At 35.3% G+C, this 16,507-nt stretch overlaps 2 protein-coding genes across 8 annotated transcripts in view; one reads left to right on the forward strand and one right to left on the reverse strand.

Moving 5' to 3' along the window:
* Positions 1-16,507, reverse strand: part of LOC122571058 (fasciclin-1) — a 384,771-nt gene that overhangs the window by 213,044 nt on the left and 155,220 nt on the right. The window lies entirely within an intron of this gene.
* Positions 1-16,507, forward strand: part of LOC122571059 (origin recognition complex subunit 3) — a 307,804-nt gene that overhangs the window by 108,194 nt on the left and 183,103 nt on the right. The window contains exon 13 of one of the 2 annotated variants that reach the window (XM_043734290.1): positions 15,827-15,895. The exons of the other annotated variant lie outside the window; for it this stretch is intronic. Coding sequence (XP_043590225.1) covers positions 15,827-15,880 — 54 coding nt within the window. The 3' untranslated portion in view covers positions 15,881-15,895. Of the gene's footprint in view, positions 1-15,826; positions 15,896-16,507 lie in introns of those variants that run through there. 2 annotated transcript variants of the gene reach the window in all.

Below are 16,507 nucleotides of genomic sequence, written 5' to 3' on the forward strand. Positions count from 1 at the left end.
GTTTTGCGGCGACGGAATTATCCCCGGGTTTTACAGCGTCTGGATTATGAAATTTTAATTTAAGGATTCCGCGCGACTTAATTTATGTATATTACGTTCTTTTCTATCGGAGAGATTTAACTGTTTAACGTGTTCCGTGTTGACGACGCCATGTGTACCGTGTCCCACGAAAGTTGGTCGAGATATATATAGTTTTTAAATAGTGGAAAGAAAAAACAGATTAATTTTGTCATTAATTTTAGATTAGTACTATAAATGTTAATAGAAATTTTGTTATTTTCTGATCTTGTGATCTTGTGACGTTGTCTATCGTACACGAAAATCTTTATAATACGATTAGAGAGTGTTGCAAATTAATGGAATTCTAAGCGGAAATTTTCCGAAAGTTTTGAATTTCACCAAGAAACTTTTCATCGATCGTATACATTTCTGCAGTGCAATTTAATTAATATTTGTAAAATTGAAAGGAATATTTTCAACCAAATTGCTTATCCTCTTCTATTTTATTCGTGAAAAATTGCATCACACAATACATTTAGTGTTCTCGCCATTGAACAAGTACGCGTCATTCTTCCTGTGATAAACTTCTTTAAAAGTAACCACAAAATAACAAAATATAAAAAGAAATAGCCATAATTCCAGTAATTCAACCCTCTCAGACCTTCACCGTACTTGCTAAAGAGTTCCTCAAACTAGCATCACATCCAAGAATATTATTATGCACAAAATTCTCTCCGCGTCTCTGCTGTACAAAGAAGCTAAAAGTGGAAAAACTTTTGCAAAAAGAGAAGCGATGTCTTTCATTAATTTTCCATGTAGCGCAACACGACCGTTACTTTCAAAGAAAATGTGCAACGCAGTGTAATCCATCTGTCGCTAACATTATGGACAGAAGCACTCAACAAACACTGTTGCATACGTCGTCGTTAATCCAGACGGCCGACGGGGTGTTAACATTACGGCGAAATTTTTACCGACGCGCCAAATACAACTCCGCTGTGTAAATACCCCCGTGTCATCAAATGTCACCGTTAATACGTTGGAACTATTCCATTCCATGGGTCCTATATTACCTTAGACCAGTGGTTCTTAACGTTTTCGAAGCGACACATCACTTTTCCCATTATTACACGGCAAATTTGCGAAACAGCACACTCATTAAGGTCATAAAACTAGCAAGAGAAATATAACACTAAAATACTAGATATAATACTGTAATGAACAGATTTTACTGTATAAATATAGTAAAAAGAGAAAACGTTGGTTAGGAAAAGAAATTATGTCCGTGAAAACTGTAACTAAAATAATTCTTTTATAAAGTTAGAACATTTAACGCATTCACTGCGTACAACGCACGATCAGGTAACAGCACATACACATACTTTCAGGCTCGATACAGACGTTTTAACTGGCAAAACAAAGAAATATATACGAAATTACGAAAAAGTATAAGAAGAATTGATAATACACTGCTTGCCAAAAGATTGCAACGCCTTAAATGCTCAAACCGCTGAAAGGTGGCGCAATGTTTTCAGCGAGCAGTGTATTTCGTATCAAACGCACATGTAAAGTTGTCAATGCAAAGAAAAATATCGTATGAAAATTACTTGTCAGAATACAGCATTAGCATTGTAGGAAATGAAAATCAGATCCACAGCGGCCGTGTTAATTTCGCGAAACACTCGAAACGAGATCGCGGGAAGCTAGTGTTCCAAAGTACGTCGGCGAAGAACCACTGTCTCAGACCCTCTTTTGCGGCCTATAAAACCAGTCGTGCAACACGGCTACCTCGCGCATTTACAACCTTGTCATCGTTTTCTGTGGACAACGTGGGGTGGAAAAGGTGCGATTGTCACACTTATTTGCATGACAGAAGGGTAAACAGTGGTAACGAGATTTGCGGGTTGCCCGTGCAATCTTGACACACGACAACTTCGATTGTTCGGGTTACGGGGACCCTGGCCAAACATCGTCCATCTAATGCAAATCTGTATATATAGGACAGGGAAGGAACGCGTGGTGAGAATAAGGGTTGGCTCTTTTAAAGTGACACGAGTGAAAAAATTCACGCCTGGATCGTTGACAGCTTGACCGTACGTGATGTTCTACTTTGTTGTCGGGTCTGTTTGAAACTCTCGCTGCGAAATGATGGAGTTTAGGGTTCTTTGTTAGCGTCAGGTTGAGCACATTTGGAAATGTGCATAATACAAGAGATACTATACTTTTCATATTTACATAAGAATCCTCGTCTTTTGTTGGAAGTGGTTGCTAGGTTTTCGAATTTTTCATCAGAGTTAGCTTTAATCCTGCTCTTCTCTTCGCTTTCTCTTCGCGTCTCGCGCTTTTTCTTCGCGCAACCATTTTTGTTGGAATACTTCATTCGTAAAAAAAAAAAAGAAAAAAATACGTAAAATATACAGAAGACAGTAACACTATATTAAGTAGAAAAATGAAACATTTAAAAGCTATTTCTAGTCTGGTAATTTCTATCGAAATAGTACAAATATTTCGTGTTAGGTAGATCCGAAGAAAACGTCAGGTTTAATAACTTGAAAAATGTTTCTAATACGAGCAACGTGTTTCCGATATTTATACCGAAAACTTGTTGTTTTAGCCTTCGTTTCTAAACATCCCATCCGTAGGCATACAAACATACGCAAAAAGGCGAGCACAATGGAAGAAATCAGTGTAAGAGGAGGAAGTTAGACCCTGGGCAAACAGAGAGGTGGAAAAAGGGAATTGGATGATAAAGGGGTAAGGGGAGGGGTTAGGGGCGTTTACCAGGGATTAAATTTGATCCCCGCATACTTACCGCAAGCCTTTGTGCACGCGCTCGTGTGCACATGCAACGCGTGTATGCGGTGGACCGCGATGAAGAATCTAAACATTGCGTGTGCACATCCGGTCGGGGTTTGCGGTTTTTCGGAGGGTGACGGCATCGTTCCCCTCTACGTAGACCGCGTACGTATCTCGGGGAAAAAATGGAACGAGGCTATAGAGTTTCTTTTTTCCACCCTTCTCTCACGAACCATATATTTTTCTTAACAATAGGTGCGGATTTCGTATCATTTGCATCGCCGATGGGAAGATCATCGAGATTAATCCTGACCAACAATGGAAACATCGACGCTCGTGTTTCTGGGTTGAGGGCTAATGGAATAGCAGAGATAGTAGCGACACGACGCTACGCCGCGCTGAAACTGGTTCAAGTGGCCAACCAAAGTAAATTAGGAAGTACATGGATCTTGAGATGAACTTACATGTATTTCCTTCGAAGGAAGCGATAACCTCGTCCCTGTGCCCGGATTCAATTAACTACAACGGATACTTCGTCTTGTATGAAATAGGGATTGGGGGTGAATGGCAAGAAAAGATCGTTATGGAATGATTTTGCATGGTGATTAATCGTTAATACAGCGCTATTTAACCAATTATTGCTTGTACAGCGGAGAGCGTGTGAAATAGGAACATTTTTTAAATTTCATTATTTGTGGTGATATCGATCGATCGCATGTGTAATTAGCCACGTAAAGAATGATAAGGGACGATTATAAATCATGCAGGTTAAAATTCTTCTTTATACGTAGTTGGGTTTCATTTTCGTAAATCGCGTGAAATATGGAATAGTGAATATTCAAAGAATACTGTGGTGCTTGAGGTAAAAATATATCTGAGATATATAAGAAAAAATAATTTCAAAAGTTAAACTATCGATAGTATTTATATGCATGTCTCTGTAAGAACAAATTAGGGACACAAGAGATCTCATAGATGAAGACTGCAAACGATCACAAAATAAATTTTTATGAAACAAGGAACCTTTAAGTGTATCGAGACTGTGTTGTTAGGTTTGTATTATGTGTGATATATTCTTATGCATATTCTTTGTGAACATATGGAGAACTTTGTATAAATTATCGGAATATTTACTGTCGTTTAATAAAGAAGAAGGAATGAGAGATTAATTTATAAAGAGATAGATGAAATACATGTTTGTGTATTATGTTTTATATTATGCTAACAAAAAATTTGTTATATATTTTCTACAAAGTTGCTATGTTTCTGAGTTATCACTAAAATAATACGAATTTAAAAAAAATAATAAAAAAGATGTAGGTTTTAAATACGCTCTTCTAATAAGAAAAATTCTACTTTTAAATGTCTAAATTTAATACATTTATCCGTGTATCATAAAAATAAAATATTTTCCCAATGCAAAACAACCGCCGACTTTGAAATAAATCGAACTAAATTAAATTACAGCGAAACTAAATTGATCAAGTATATCGACGATAGGTAACCATTTGCTTCCCGAAAAGTTAAACATCAATCACGCGCTTGGTACCAAAATTGGAAAACTGACAGAAAGTTGAGGTGATCAACTTTGTTGTCCGGTGGATCGTGTAACACATACAAAAGAGGAATAAGACTGTACTTTCGATGGAAATTTAATTGAATTCATTATTTCCACTGAATGATGAAGGTTTACCTATACTAATAGTATTTACTTAATACTTTTCTGAAATGTTGTTTTTAAATCTCCATTTGATACACAATATTATTTAAATAAATATATGTACAAAACTGATAAATAGCATTTTCCAATAAAAAATGAAAAATACTGAAGTTAATACATAATAATATTAAATAATACTCAACCCAACATTTACTATTAAATAATTACGCAAATCGAAAGGATTCTGTTCCAACATCATATTGTTCATATAATTTTTCTGAAGCACGGAACAGCTTCTAACACTGTTAAACCATGGGTGAAGGGCGTGTCAATAAATTTAAGATTCTAGACCGTGAAGATCTCCGATCGCCGGATCTCCGGGCAAAGGAAAAGAAGTGGAAGTAAGAAATAAGAGCAAACCCGTGGTCCATGCTTTATCGGCGAGATTTCTCTCTTTTCAAAGGTCGGCCGTGGTAGTCCCTCAATGATTTCCGTGCAAAAAACGGATGCGACTGTTCCATTTCCAGATGGAAGGTCCCTGGTCCGAATGCCAGTCGTTGGGCATTGTTCAAAACAAGGAAAAGAATCACGGCGCCGCGACTTCCTCCGCCACGTTTTATTTGCCCAGCAGTCGATTACAGTTGTTCTTGCGGCGATGAAAAGAGCAAAGAAGATCTGGTATTCCCTCGTATCCGGCCTTTGAAGGCGGAACGAACTTTCTTGCGGGGTGAACCCGGAGTCACCACCGTGAAAACTTCTTGCCAATCGGTTTACCGGGTTACGACTTCGACGTTTTCCTATGAAGACAAAACAGTCGACGTCGTTAAGGCTCGAGTATCTTGTCGTCAGGATACGAAATAACGAAATGCCAGTAGATGGAAGAACGTCCTCGTTCATAAGTAGACTGTGGATGTTTATGGACATCTACATGGAAGACTACAGGAAGAATATGACATACAAAAGTGTAATTAAATATTTATTCTTTAAGTAGAATACTTTTAGTACGTGTAGGTTCCATTTTTTAAATTATGTTTATAAAAGTATAAACTTGTATGGTTTTACGTAATTGCGTAAAATTGCACGATAAAAATATAAACTTGCAATTGCATAATATGAAACGCGATATTCGATTGTCAGGATAATGATCGATCGTTTAGAATTTTACGTTCGTGTGAAATATATTTTGTAATCACAATATATTTTTTATTTATTAAGCACCCCCAAATATTCCAGAGAATTATGTGGTTTTACATTAAATTTTACACGCATAATGAGATTTTAAACGCAATTTGTAGGAAGTTTCAATTTGGGAATTACGTCTTTTAACAAAACGGAGAAAACACAAAGATCTCATTCTTTAATAAAGAAAATTTAAGAAAATACGATATATTTTATTGTTTATCACGTCACCAATAAAAATTAAGTGTACAATTCTTGAAAGCATTTTCGCAAATGTTCCAAAACAATCAAATAAATGAACTTTTATAGACATGAATGTATTGAACGTGTATTATTCGTCAGATACGATAGAAATTCGCGAGAGCATATTGATCAATACGCCTGAACAAATTTGATTTTTCACCAGAGTTGACGCCAATTGATGTAATGGATATTGAAAAAGTGATCAATTCACTTGAGGTATATATTTACAGATATATTTTTTGATTAAGAATACAGCAGAATAATTTTGATAATATTTGTAGACTCTCTATTTCCTTCTTTTCAAGTTAATACTTTGCTTACACAAACAATTGATAATCATGTACTCCATAGTGAAATTATACTAGTCACTAGCTCATAAATTTTTGTTGTGTAAAAGCAACAAATTTAGTAATAAAACAAATGGAACAAATGAAAATTCCAATTAATTTGTGACCTATGAATACACTGGTATTATTAATTAGACTAATTAAGTGACTTTGGTATCACACAATTATCAAAGCTATGCCTTTTTGGACTATCAATATGTCGTTCAATTCTTGTTGAAACTAGTATAGTATAGTAAGACCTTGTAATGTAATTTATATATTTTATTGCGAACAAAGTTTTGAATAAATATCTCATGATTTATGACTGTGTCATTAAAATAGAAAAATTCCTCGACATTTAATATTATCACATCCTTGTGAAAAGCAGTTTGCGCGTATTCACGTGGACGACAGTTCGTCATAAGACACGTGTACTAAAACCGTAGCTTGAAATAGTAGACGAGTTGAACGAAACGCGACGAGGGTTTCTTGCCAACCTCTTTCACGAAGAGCTTCCTTATGACATAGTTTTCTCCACTATAGAATCAGAACTCTAAATAAATTAACTTGGAAAAGTTTATTGGACGAGCGAAGTATCATGCAACTCTTCGAAGATGTGATGAAAGATTGTTTTGCCAAAGAGCATAGAAAGTTGATATTTCAAATTTTCAGAGTATTATTCCTATATGTATTTTCAAAATATGTATAGTATGCCTTGTATATTCCTGTACATTTACACAGTTTTGCTTTAAAGTCTTGATGAGACGTTGTCTCGTTAGTAATAAATTTGAAATAAACAAGATATAGCAAAGTTATTACATATAAACGTTGCATTTCTTTCATAAGAAATAACATTTCTTCATTTTTTGACGTTGTGCCGTCCTTTTTTCAAAGCCACATTGTCAAAATACACATAATAAATAAAATACTGCAAGTAATAAAATAAATTAGAGTCTTCGCTCTTCGAAACTTCTGTAAATATTTATTTCACAAATTAATAGATCTTAATTTACCAATAAACCAAAATAAAGTCAACTCTTCGTTCTACGAAATATGCTGACCTAACTCGTAATTCATTCTATGCATAAAAGAAAACATGTCTAGAATAAAAAAACGAAGAACTGCTTCGACAACGAACCAAGTCGTTACAAAGAAACATAGAAGAAGGATTTATAGGAAGAAAAAAAAAAAGAAAGGAAGCACCGTTTAGAAGTGGCATAGTTTTACCTCTACGCTATCCGATATCACTTTCTTCCAGATCCATATACCATTGCCGTTATTGTCGCCAGGTTGTCATACGACACAATGTTTTAGCCGTCCATTTACGGTAACGAAAAAGCGACGAAATGGAACTTCATTCCCTAAGTTGGCCCGTTACTTTCTTCGAACGTTCCGTTCTCCACCAGTTATGAAAATGTAATAAGCCAGCGACGTCTTGGGGAAAAAGTTTCGCAGGCTGCGCAGCCTGTACCAACATACCCATACTTGGCCACTCTCGTGGAACGTCAATAAGGAAGTCGCAGGGGAATGGTGTTCCCTTTGGTTCTCTAAGGAGATGCTGTTATATATGTACTGTCTATAGTACTATACTACTATTGTATACATGCCTATGTACATACATATTTCAAGAGTAAATACACCCGAATAGTTGATTCCAAATCCAATTGCGAATGACGAATACTGCATTAATAATTTTCTATGGTTCGATCCTATACGCTATAAAAGTTGTATTATACGATAGTAATTTGTTAACTAAAGCTGGGGCACGATGCTCGTATTTTATTTAGAAATGACACTGAATGAATACATATGCCCTGTGTAAATATATGTATAATAAATTAATGACTTTTTGTGTTTCTTATATAAAGTCAATTTTACAATTGAATGACTAATTCCTTACGTATATATATTTTCTTATTTATACATAAAATGCGAAAGTGACTGATTCACTCGTCAATAACAAAAATTACTTTAGAAGCTTGACTTTTACTTCAAGACTGCGTTTGAAGATGGTGACAGAAACTGCATTGAAACTATGCGTGCCCATCGTGTTCTCTCTTTTACTACACTCTCATTGTAATTTACCTTTGGAAGAGAAACAGGTAGGTTTTCTCTTATGCAAATGGACCAAATAATTAGAGATACATTTACAAGAATTATGTAATTTAATAAATGTCTTGGTTGAAGAAAACTGGAATAAATTGTACAGACATCAAAGATGTTAGAATATTCGTTTATTTTTCTGAAGGAAGGCAAACGTAGACAAAAATCGTTTTTGTTACGAGTCCTACAACTGTCCAAATAGTATCGTAAATCACATATATATAATCAAAGTCCTCAACACCCACGAATTTCCTATTCAACAGTCTCTTCACGTATCTTCACCTACGCCGCTTCAGCTACAAGCATTTTTTCCGTAGCCTCGTCAATGACCTCCTCCTCCTCCTCCTCCTCCTAATCCAATCTAACGCAACAGCAATTGCGCTGGATTGGTATGGTCACGTTGTAATCTACTCTAATCTAAACCGTATCTACAAAGATGAAATTTGGACAGTGTACTTCTTTTACGACATAGACGCGAGATAAGAAAGGTTTTTTGGAAATAAGGACTCTGAAAGGGTAAAAACGGGATAAAAATTACTATGGATACTAATTAAAATTACTGGATGATGCACTAAAATCATTCTACTTAAGTCAAAGTATAAGATAACATATTAAAAACAATGAAAAGGAAGGCATTAAAAATTCAAAATTTTTAATCGATCTGTGAACATCATGGAGCAAAAGTGATAAACAATAACTATTATACCAAATTTACTTGCATTTTATATTTTAAATTCTATTTATACAATTCCCATTTTTGCGCACTTTTGTATAGAATTTTATTTATGTTTAATGTTATATCTACTTTTATAAACGTTAATGGCAGCATGGAACATTTAACACGTATTTCCTTGGAGCGGTAAAATATTTTCTGTGTGTAGTTTCGTCACATCGAATCTATATGCAAGCGAGGGGACTAAAGTAGCGAAGGTATCGAAAACCGAGCGATGATTAATCGCGCATGACGAAACAGTTGGTAGCAAAAAAGGGCCGGGACGAAGCGTTGTTGCGATTCGTCGTCCGTCAGTGGTGTATGCTACAGACACAGGAATTGATCGTGACGCAACCGATTCGTTTCGTATCTCTATTCGACACGGATATGATTCATCCGACAGAGAAAAATCGTGGAAGCATGCACCCCGGACGAATCGTCTATTTCCGTGACTGTTTGCTTCATCTAATCGTTGTAAATAAAAGTCCTTCGCGTATCTTAACGGAGAATACCTCTGAACGAGCGAAAAAAGTTTTCAGAGCAAAACATTTAGCAAAGGATTAAAGTTTTGAAATTGTGAAATTGTCACAGAAATCTAGCGATTTATGAACGACATTGTATGTATATTTTTAAGTACTAATTTATCAATTTCTTTAGCGAATAAATACTGCTTTCTTTCCCTAAGAAATATGACTGCAATATTATGAAGCTTACTAGAACTCCACAGGGAAGGTCACTGTAGTATCACCAGCACCAGCCTACATCCTTTAAACGTGAGACACATAACTATACATAATGTGATTTAGTAGCAATTAAATGGTATTTCTTATTCTAATTTACATCATAATTTCCTTCGAGATATGTATACCTTGATTTTGACAAGTAATTTAAGTTCTGATCTTCGCTGACGATAGAAAGAAAAAAGTTATGTTTCTAGAGTGCAGTTAGACTTAAAGTGGCTCGTTAGTCCCAGGACGTCGTTTTGCTGGCGTCGCGTCGTAATGATAACGACGCGACGCCCACCACTGATGTCGTTTTCTCTTAATTCTCCTCTTTGGTCCAGCCTGGAACGTCCTCGTTTCCACAGGATACACCCGCATTACTTATCATTAACTGAAGCTTTATATATAATTTAATTGTCATTATATTTTTAGACATATGTAAATTATAATTAAAAGGGCTGTCAAACAGACTCTTGCATCATCGATGAACTTTGACAAATGCCGCTAAGCTGACATTCTAATTTTATCCTTTCATTTCGCTCATTTCACAACATTGTATTTATATTCAGTAGAACTTGACACAAATTTTGATGCATTATATTTTCTCTATAAAAAAATGTGTTCTATGTATTGTTTATGTAATATATAAATATATTTGAATAAATAACTTTTAGTAATTTATAAAAAATAATTTGTCTCGCTAGCTAAGCTGAAAGTCGTCTCGGAACGAGTTAATAAATAAAATTATTGTTTAAAAATGACCATGTTCGTCACTTCTGTGAGAACATGATTTTAAGCGCGAGTAAAATTTATTAGCTATTTTACAGCAAGGTTTGAAGGGATTTGATCGATAACCATGAACACCCGACGACCTTGTAGATTCGGTGCGATAGATTGATGGATGAACCAATAGAAACGGTACCGTATACCCTCCATTGACGCCAGACTCTCGTGTCTACAGGAAGGTACCTGGCAACGTGCCGGAAATTTCTCGAAAGTAGGTGTTACCGTTTATGCGATCAGGAAAAACAAGATAATCATATACGAGATTAAATCCTTGTAATATTTTCTTATTTTTCGAGGAAATATTTTCTTATTTTTTATTCTTTTTACATATTAACATATTACATACTTCTACATGCTAAATAATAGCATGGGAAAGATGTATTTTTATGTGTCTTTGTGTGTCAGTTTTCACTTTAGTTCCCAATTTATAATTATGTTTTATAAATACTTACGTGCGTGTTTAATTTAAGTTACGTCCTACTTATTTAATTTGTAATTTTTTAATTATCGTGCAATGATTTACGTTCATCTATTGATGTATTTAATATTAAAAAAGGATTACTCGGTTAAATTTTTCTTTTAGCTATTCATTTGCAGTATGTAGCTTGGAATATCTTCATTAAAAGCTACCGACAAAAATTTTTCATTGACAAGATACATTTTCGTGTTGAATCAAAGCAACGAAATTCACATGTGAGAACAATTCTAGGCTATTATCATAATAATTAAACAAATTCAGTAGCAGTTTCTGCAACTTTCTTAATTTCCGCAAAATTGTTTTCATACGAACTTCGTTACAATAATTATAATTTTTCGTAACGCAGCGCTGGCGGAATACGAAAAGCGCTTCTAAAAGTCAAACAGACTATCTAACTCTCATGCCGACTGGAATTAATATTTAACGAGTTCTGGCGCCGCTGTCGTGTTTGTCATACTTTCTACACAGCTTCATTTACTGGAATATTTGCGTTAATAAGCTCTGCAACTGTTTTTTTTCCCCCGTTCCTTCTTATGACGACCGTACGCGTCAAATTTTTAGCTTCATACGAGTAATCTCGTATAATTCTCGTTGATATAAAATTGTGTCTTATATCAGGGATTTTAATTTTATTATACGACGTAATAATAACACAGAATTTGAGATGTAGTGATTAACTTTAACGCATTTTTGATACAAATGTTACGTATAATTATGTGTTTACAGTTTATAGCATACAATTTTCTAATTCTTCCAATTCAATTTTATAATTTAGTATTTTAATTTCAGTTCAACCTTAAAATCTAAATAGAGTAATCTTGTTCAGCGATTAAAAAATATAACGATTACTCTATTTTGTTTATTTTATGTATTCTTTTTTATTCGATGTGCATTCTATGCATTTTTACTCCTTCAAGTTTTGCGTAAATGCATGAAAATCCTACTCGTCAATTTCATCTTTGCACACAAATTGTTCATATTGATCACGTAGGGCTGTCTTTCTCATACTTCATCCTGTCATAAAACTATTCTACCTTCATTATTATATTATTATGCTACACTTGATTAAGTTTTAGTACGTTTCAAAGAATATTAATTGAATTTCTGCCTGGAGATAGATAGATAGATAGATAGATAGAGAGAGAGAGAGAAAGAGAGAGAGAGAGAGAGAGGACGGTCCTGAAAGCGATCCTGTACGATAATGGAAAGTGTTGATATGCCAATCAGGTCACAAGCCATCCTTTCGGCTTCGAACGAGTCGATAACAGCCAGGGTGCCCCTGCACCGATACACCGATGCTTCTCTACTTTACTCGATCTCCGTGTAATTAATGTCGTCGCTTGTCGAGGCTAATGATGTTGAACACGTGTCTGATGAGAGTGAATGTCGATCGATTCGCTACGCGTCTCTCAATACATAATAAGCACACCCCGGCACGAAGATTGTTGTGTTGCGTTCGTTTAGACTGCAATTATGATCTATGAACGTGCCCGGATAATTTTATTCTAATTATTTGCTTGACGATAGCGTACCTCGGTTATTAAAACGTTTTTAAATTTCCACGATAATAATTAATTTAATCTTTGACTTTTGAGGGAACAAGGATCAGGTGAATTTATTAGCAGATTTTGGAGTATGATTTTTCTGTTCAACACTACTATTCGTATCGCGCATTAATTTTTTACTAAATGTACATTTGCAACGAGTATCTTGTGGTTTCTATATAGATTTTCGAATTGGTTTCAAATTTGATTATTATAAACACGATACGCGTGTCTCATTACAGTGCTAACGAAATTTCTAAAAGTTTCGTACGATACACACAACATATTCATAGAAATTTTCCGTGGTAAGTGTGTTCGAATATTTTCCTCAGTCACTGTATATATTTTTCCTAAATATAGCTGATATAACCGAGGCTATATTTTTCTCATTTGACTCGGTCACTTTTTTTCAAAACATCTACCCAATAAGTACGTACACACGCGACTACAACGCGTTGGCACGAATGTACACTATTGCACACATAATCATTGATGCACCCAGTGCTGGCCTATCACGTACTCGACTAATGTCCTTTGGCGTGGCCCACAGTTACGTACGTCGAAGCTAATGAAGGCACGTTCAGGCGTTTGTGGCTTGTGCATCGGCGACCTTATATACGTTGCAGGCTCGTCGTGGCCACGTTTAATTCGTCCAATCACGTTAGCCACACGAGAAGCGACTAAATTGTCGTGCAGGTTGAATCATCGTTCGAACTGTATTGTAGTTGCCCTTCGTCATCGGCATTCATCGGTCGTGAATGTGTCACTCAGCGTGAACCCGCAGTGACTAACTTTTATTAGAATTAATCTGGTTAATTCTTTTCGCTGGCTTCATTAGCTTCAAAGTCGTTCAAAGCACTCGCTGAACAAAGGCGGGTGTGTTAAACTCACTGCAACACAATTCGTTGGTAAGATTCTCGGTGAAATGCCGTTTGGTCTTTCGTGAAACCACCAGATGCGTTCTGTGCTTGCCTCTCCATTGCTCAAGATGGTAGTTTGTTACTCTAGTTACTTGGTTACTCTAGAACTGCGTAGTTCTTGTCACGATTTATGGCTACTCCCTGCCAGAGCTATTTGTTACCACGTTTAAACATAACATACTTGCGTATCGGGAGCAATGCGGTAATGGTGGAATGTGTAAAATTCGATAAAATGAATTTAATGTGAGGTGAGATACGTGTATTTTAGTACGATTGTGGAAATATGTCGCGATTATAACTCCTTTCCTTTCTTTATTAGAAATTTCACCAATTTTTCTCTGGTGTCGTTGCTTTGTTTCTTAGAATATTTAATGGTCACGTTAATTTTTTACTGCCAATCTTAGGTCTTCTATCTTATATTTATTTCTTTACTGGCATAATACAGTTTCAAATTCTATGATTTGATCGATAGAACGCGTCAAATAGTAAATTTTTGTAATGAATTCACACGTCTTTTCGATTCGATTTCAATAAGTAGCTTTTAGAAGATAAATATCATCCATCATTTATCCTGTAAAATTTTTCCATTTCGTACTGCAGCTACTAATTTATTGCTTCAAATTAATAAATATTTCATCCGTACAATATGATGATAAAATTCTGCTTAACTGTTTGTTCAGATTATACCGTTGTTTTTAAATGATATACTTTTATTTATTGAAACGAAATTCTATTTAGTATAAATGACTAAAATTTCACTCGCAAATGTACATTGAAAAGAATGTTATCCAAACAAAAATTCCAAAAAACGAAAAATATATACCTAAACATTATATCATGGAGAAAATCAGGATAACCTCCCATTATATGACTGAACAAGTTGTTTAAGCTGTTTTTTCTCTCAACGTGTTCCAATAAATGGACTTTTACTGTATTTCAAAAACCAACACACCAGCTCCATATCCCAAAGAGGATGACGAGATCGAATATATTGCAACTTTGTTTTTTAATGGATCATTCAATAGGGATGTAGGTAGTAACCCCTTCGATATAACGAGCTCGTAACATCGACCAAGCGTAGAAGTTTATATCGCTTGCGATGAACATTTCGTTCGCACGTTCGCAACATTTCGATGAACGAATTGACTAAAAGTTGAGAACATAACGGTCTCCAATCTAGAAATAAGATCGTACGAAGCATACTAAAGCTTTGATTCAATTTTTATTAAAAATTTAGGAATATTACGAGCGATATCAAAAATATTTCCTAAACATAAAATATTTATATTTCAAAGTAAAATATAGGAACCAAACTTCCTAATAATATTATCTTCCTTTAAATTCCTCTGGATCCTAAATTATATCAAGTGTAAATAATTTTCGTTTTTAAAACCCTTCCATCTCTTCTCTGTTCATTACAATGTATCCATTCATGAAAGGCCATCATTAAACTCTTAATTTAGAACGTTGCTGCATCGTAAAAGCTACCACACGACCCAGCCTCGTCTCTTCCAGCCGCAAGAAGCTCTTCTGAACCCTTTTTATCCCTTTACGAGCCAATGCATCCATCCAACCAAATTCGCAGCAGAGGTAATAAAATCGTTGGCGACGTCAACGCCTATATGCAACGATCCACTTACAGCAGAACTCCATTTGATTGGAATGAAATTGTTAATTCCCGATTAATTCAATTTTTGCTTGCTCAATTCGTTTACCATAGCGGACAAAAGAAAGTTTAAGGTTCGCTAAGTTATCGTTCTATCGTGTGTATATAAATATTATTAACTTTTATAGTAAATACTCTTCGCTATGTTTCTGACAGTGTACAGTATACATTATATTTATTCATCGTTCTTATCAGGTACAATCTGTCTTGTAAAATTATACTATTTTCTGTATCGCTTATATTTGATGTTTCTACTGTATCTGAACGCGAGCTCCTGTTATTTGAATGAAAAATAGTAGACAGGGAAACAAATCGGCAAATTCCTATTATATGAACTCGCAATTATTGAAACAGTTTGTCCCCCGACAAGATCAGATAAATCGAGTTTTACTGTACTTCAGATCATCCGACCGTCTAATGCTCTCTTCCCTTCGACAATCGAGCTTTTTTCTCGGTGGCCGGTCGATACCCGCGGCAAACGACGATATGTATGCAGCCGCGTGCAAGTACGGCCATAAATTTCGTGATTCTTTCATGGCCAGGCGATATCGGGTTTCCGCGCGGAAAGGCTGCGCGTATGCGAGCATTAAACGAAATTGCTACACGCTGGCAAAAGGGATAGGCGCCCTAAGCGCAATAGAGACACGCGCGCCTGTGTCGTCGAGACTACGAACTTCCAATTACATTACAGCCTGCCCACATGCAACCACTGACGTACATGGTTAAAACGGAATTCATAGCCTGAACACATCGGCCCGGGAGCAGAACAGAGATTCGAAAGACGTGGGGCTTAAATGTATCGCTAGAAAACGTTTTGCATAATTTGCTCGACGTCACTCGCCTGCCAGGCGATTAGAGGATCTTCTGAATGTAGATTAATTTCGAGGAATTGTGGTTGGTTCAGGAAATTAATTGGTAAGTGAAATAGAACGATGATTGTAGAATTGATGTTGATGTTAATTCTTTGAGGGTTTCATAGAATAAGGAGGTATAACGAAAGAAATAGTTTATTTCATCAAATAAGTGTTTTTAATGTCTACCTTTTATGTTGACTTCTTTGGAGATCTTTTGAAAATGAAAAAGAAAAAAAAATGTTGAATCACAATCATTATTAAGAACGTATCATTTTCAAATTAACTTGTTATTCATACATTTGAATATTAGGATAGCAGCCATAAAGCTTCGTTTAGGAAGACACTGATACCGTGTAGTATTTAAAAATTGAAACTGTAATTTAAGGGATTTAATATTTCTATAATTTTTATTATTCTGTATAAGGAAATTATTAATTGAGACATAATTAATTATATGCATATTGCTTGGGATATCATTACGTGGAAGCCAAGATGGTTGCTATTCCATTGAGGTTTAC

The sequence above is a fragment of the Bombus pyrosoma genome, linkage group LG9 (genome assembly GCF_014825855.1).
Source record: "Bombus pyrosoma isolate SC7728 linkage group LG9, ASM1482585v1, whole genome shotgun sequence".
NCBI lineage: Eukaryota > Metazoa > Arthropoda > Insecta > Hymenoptera > Apidae > Bombus > Bombus pyrosoma.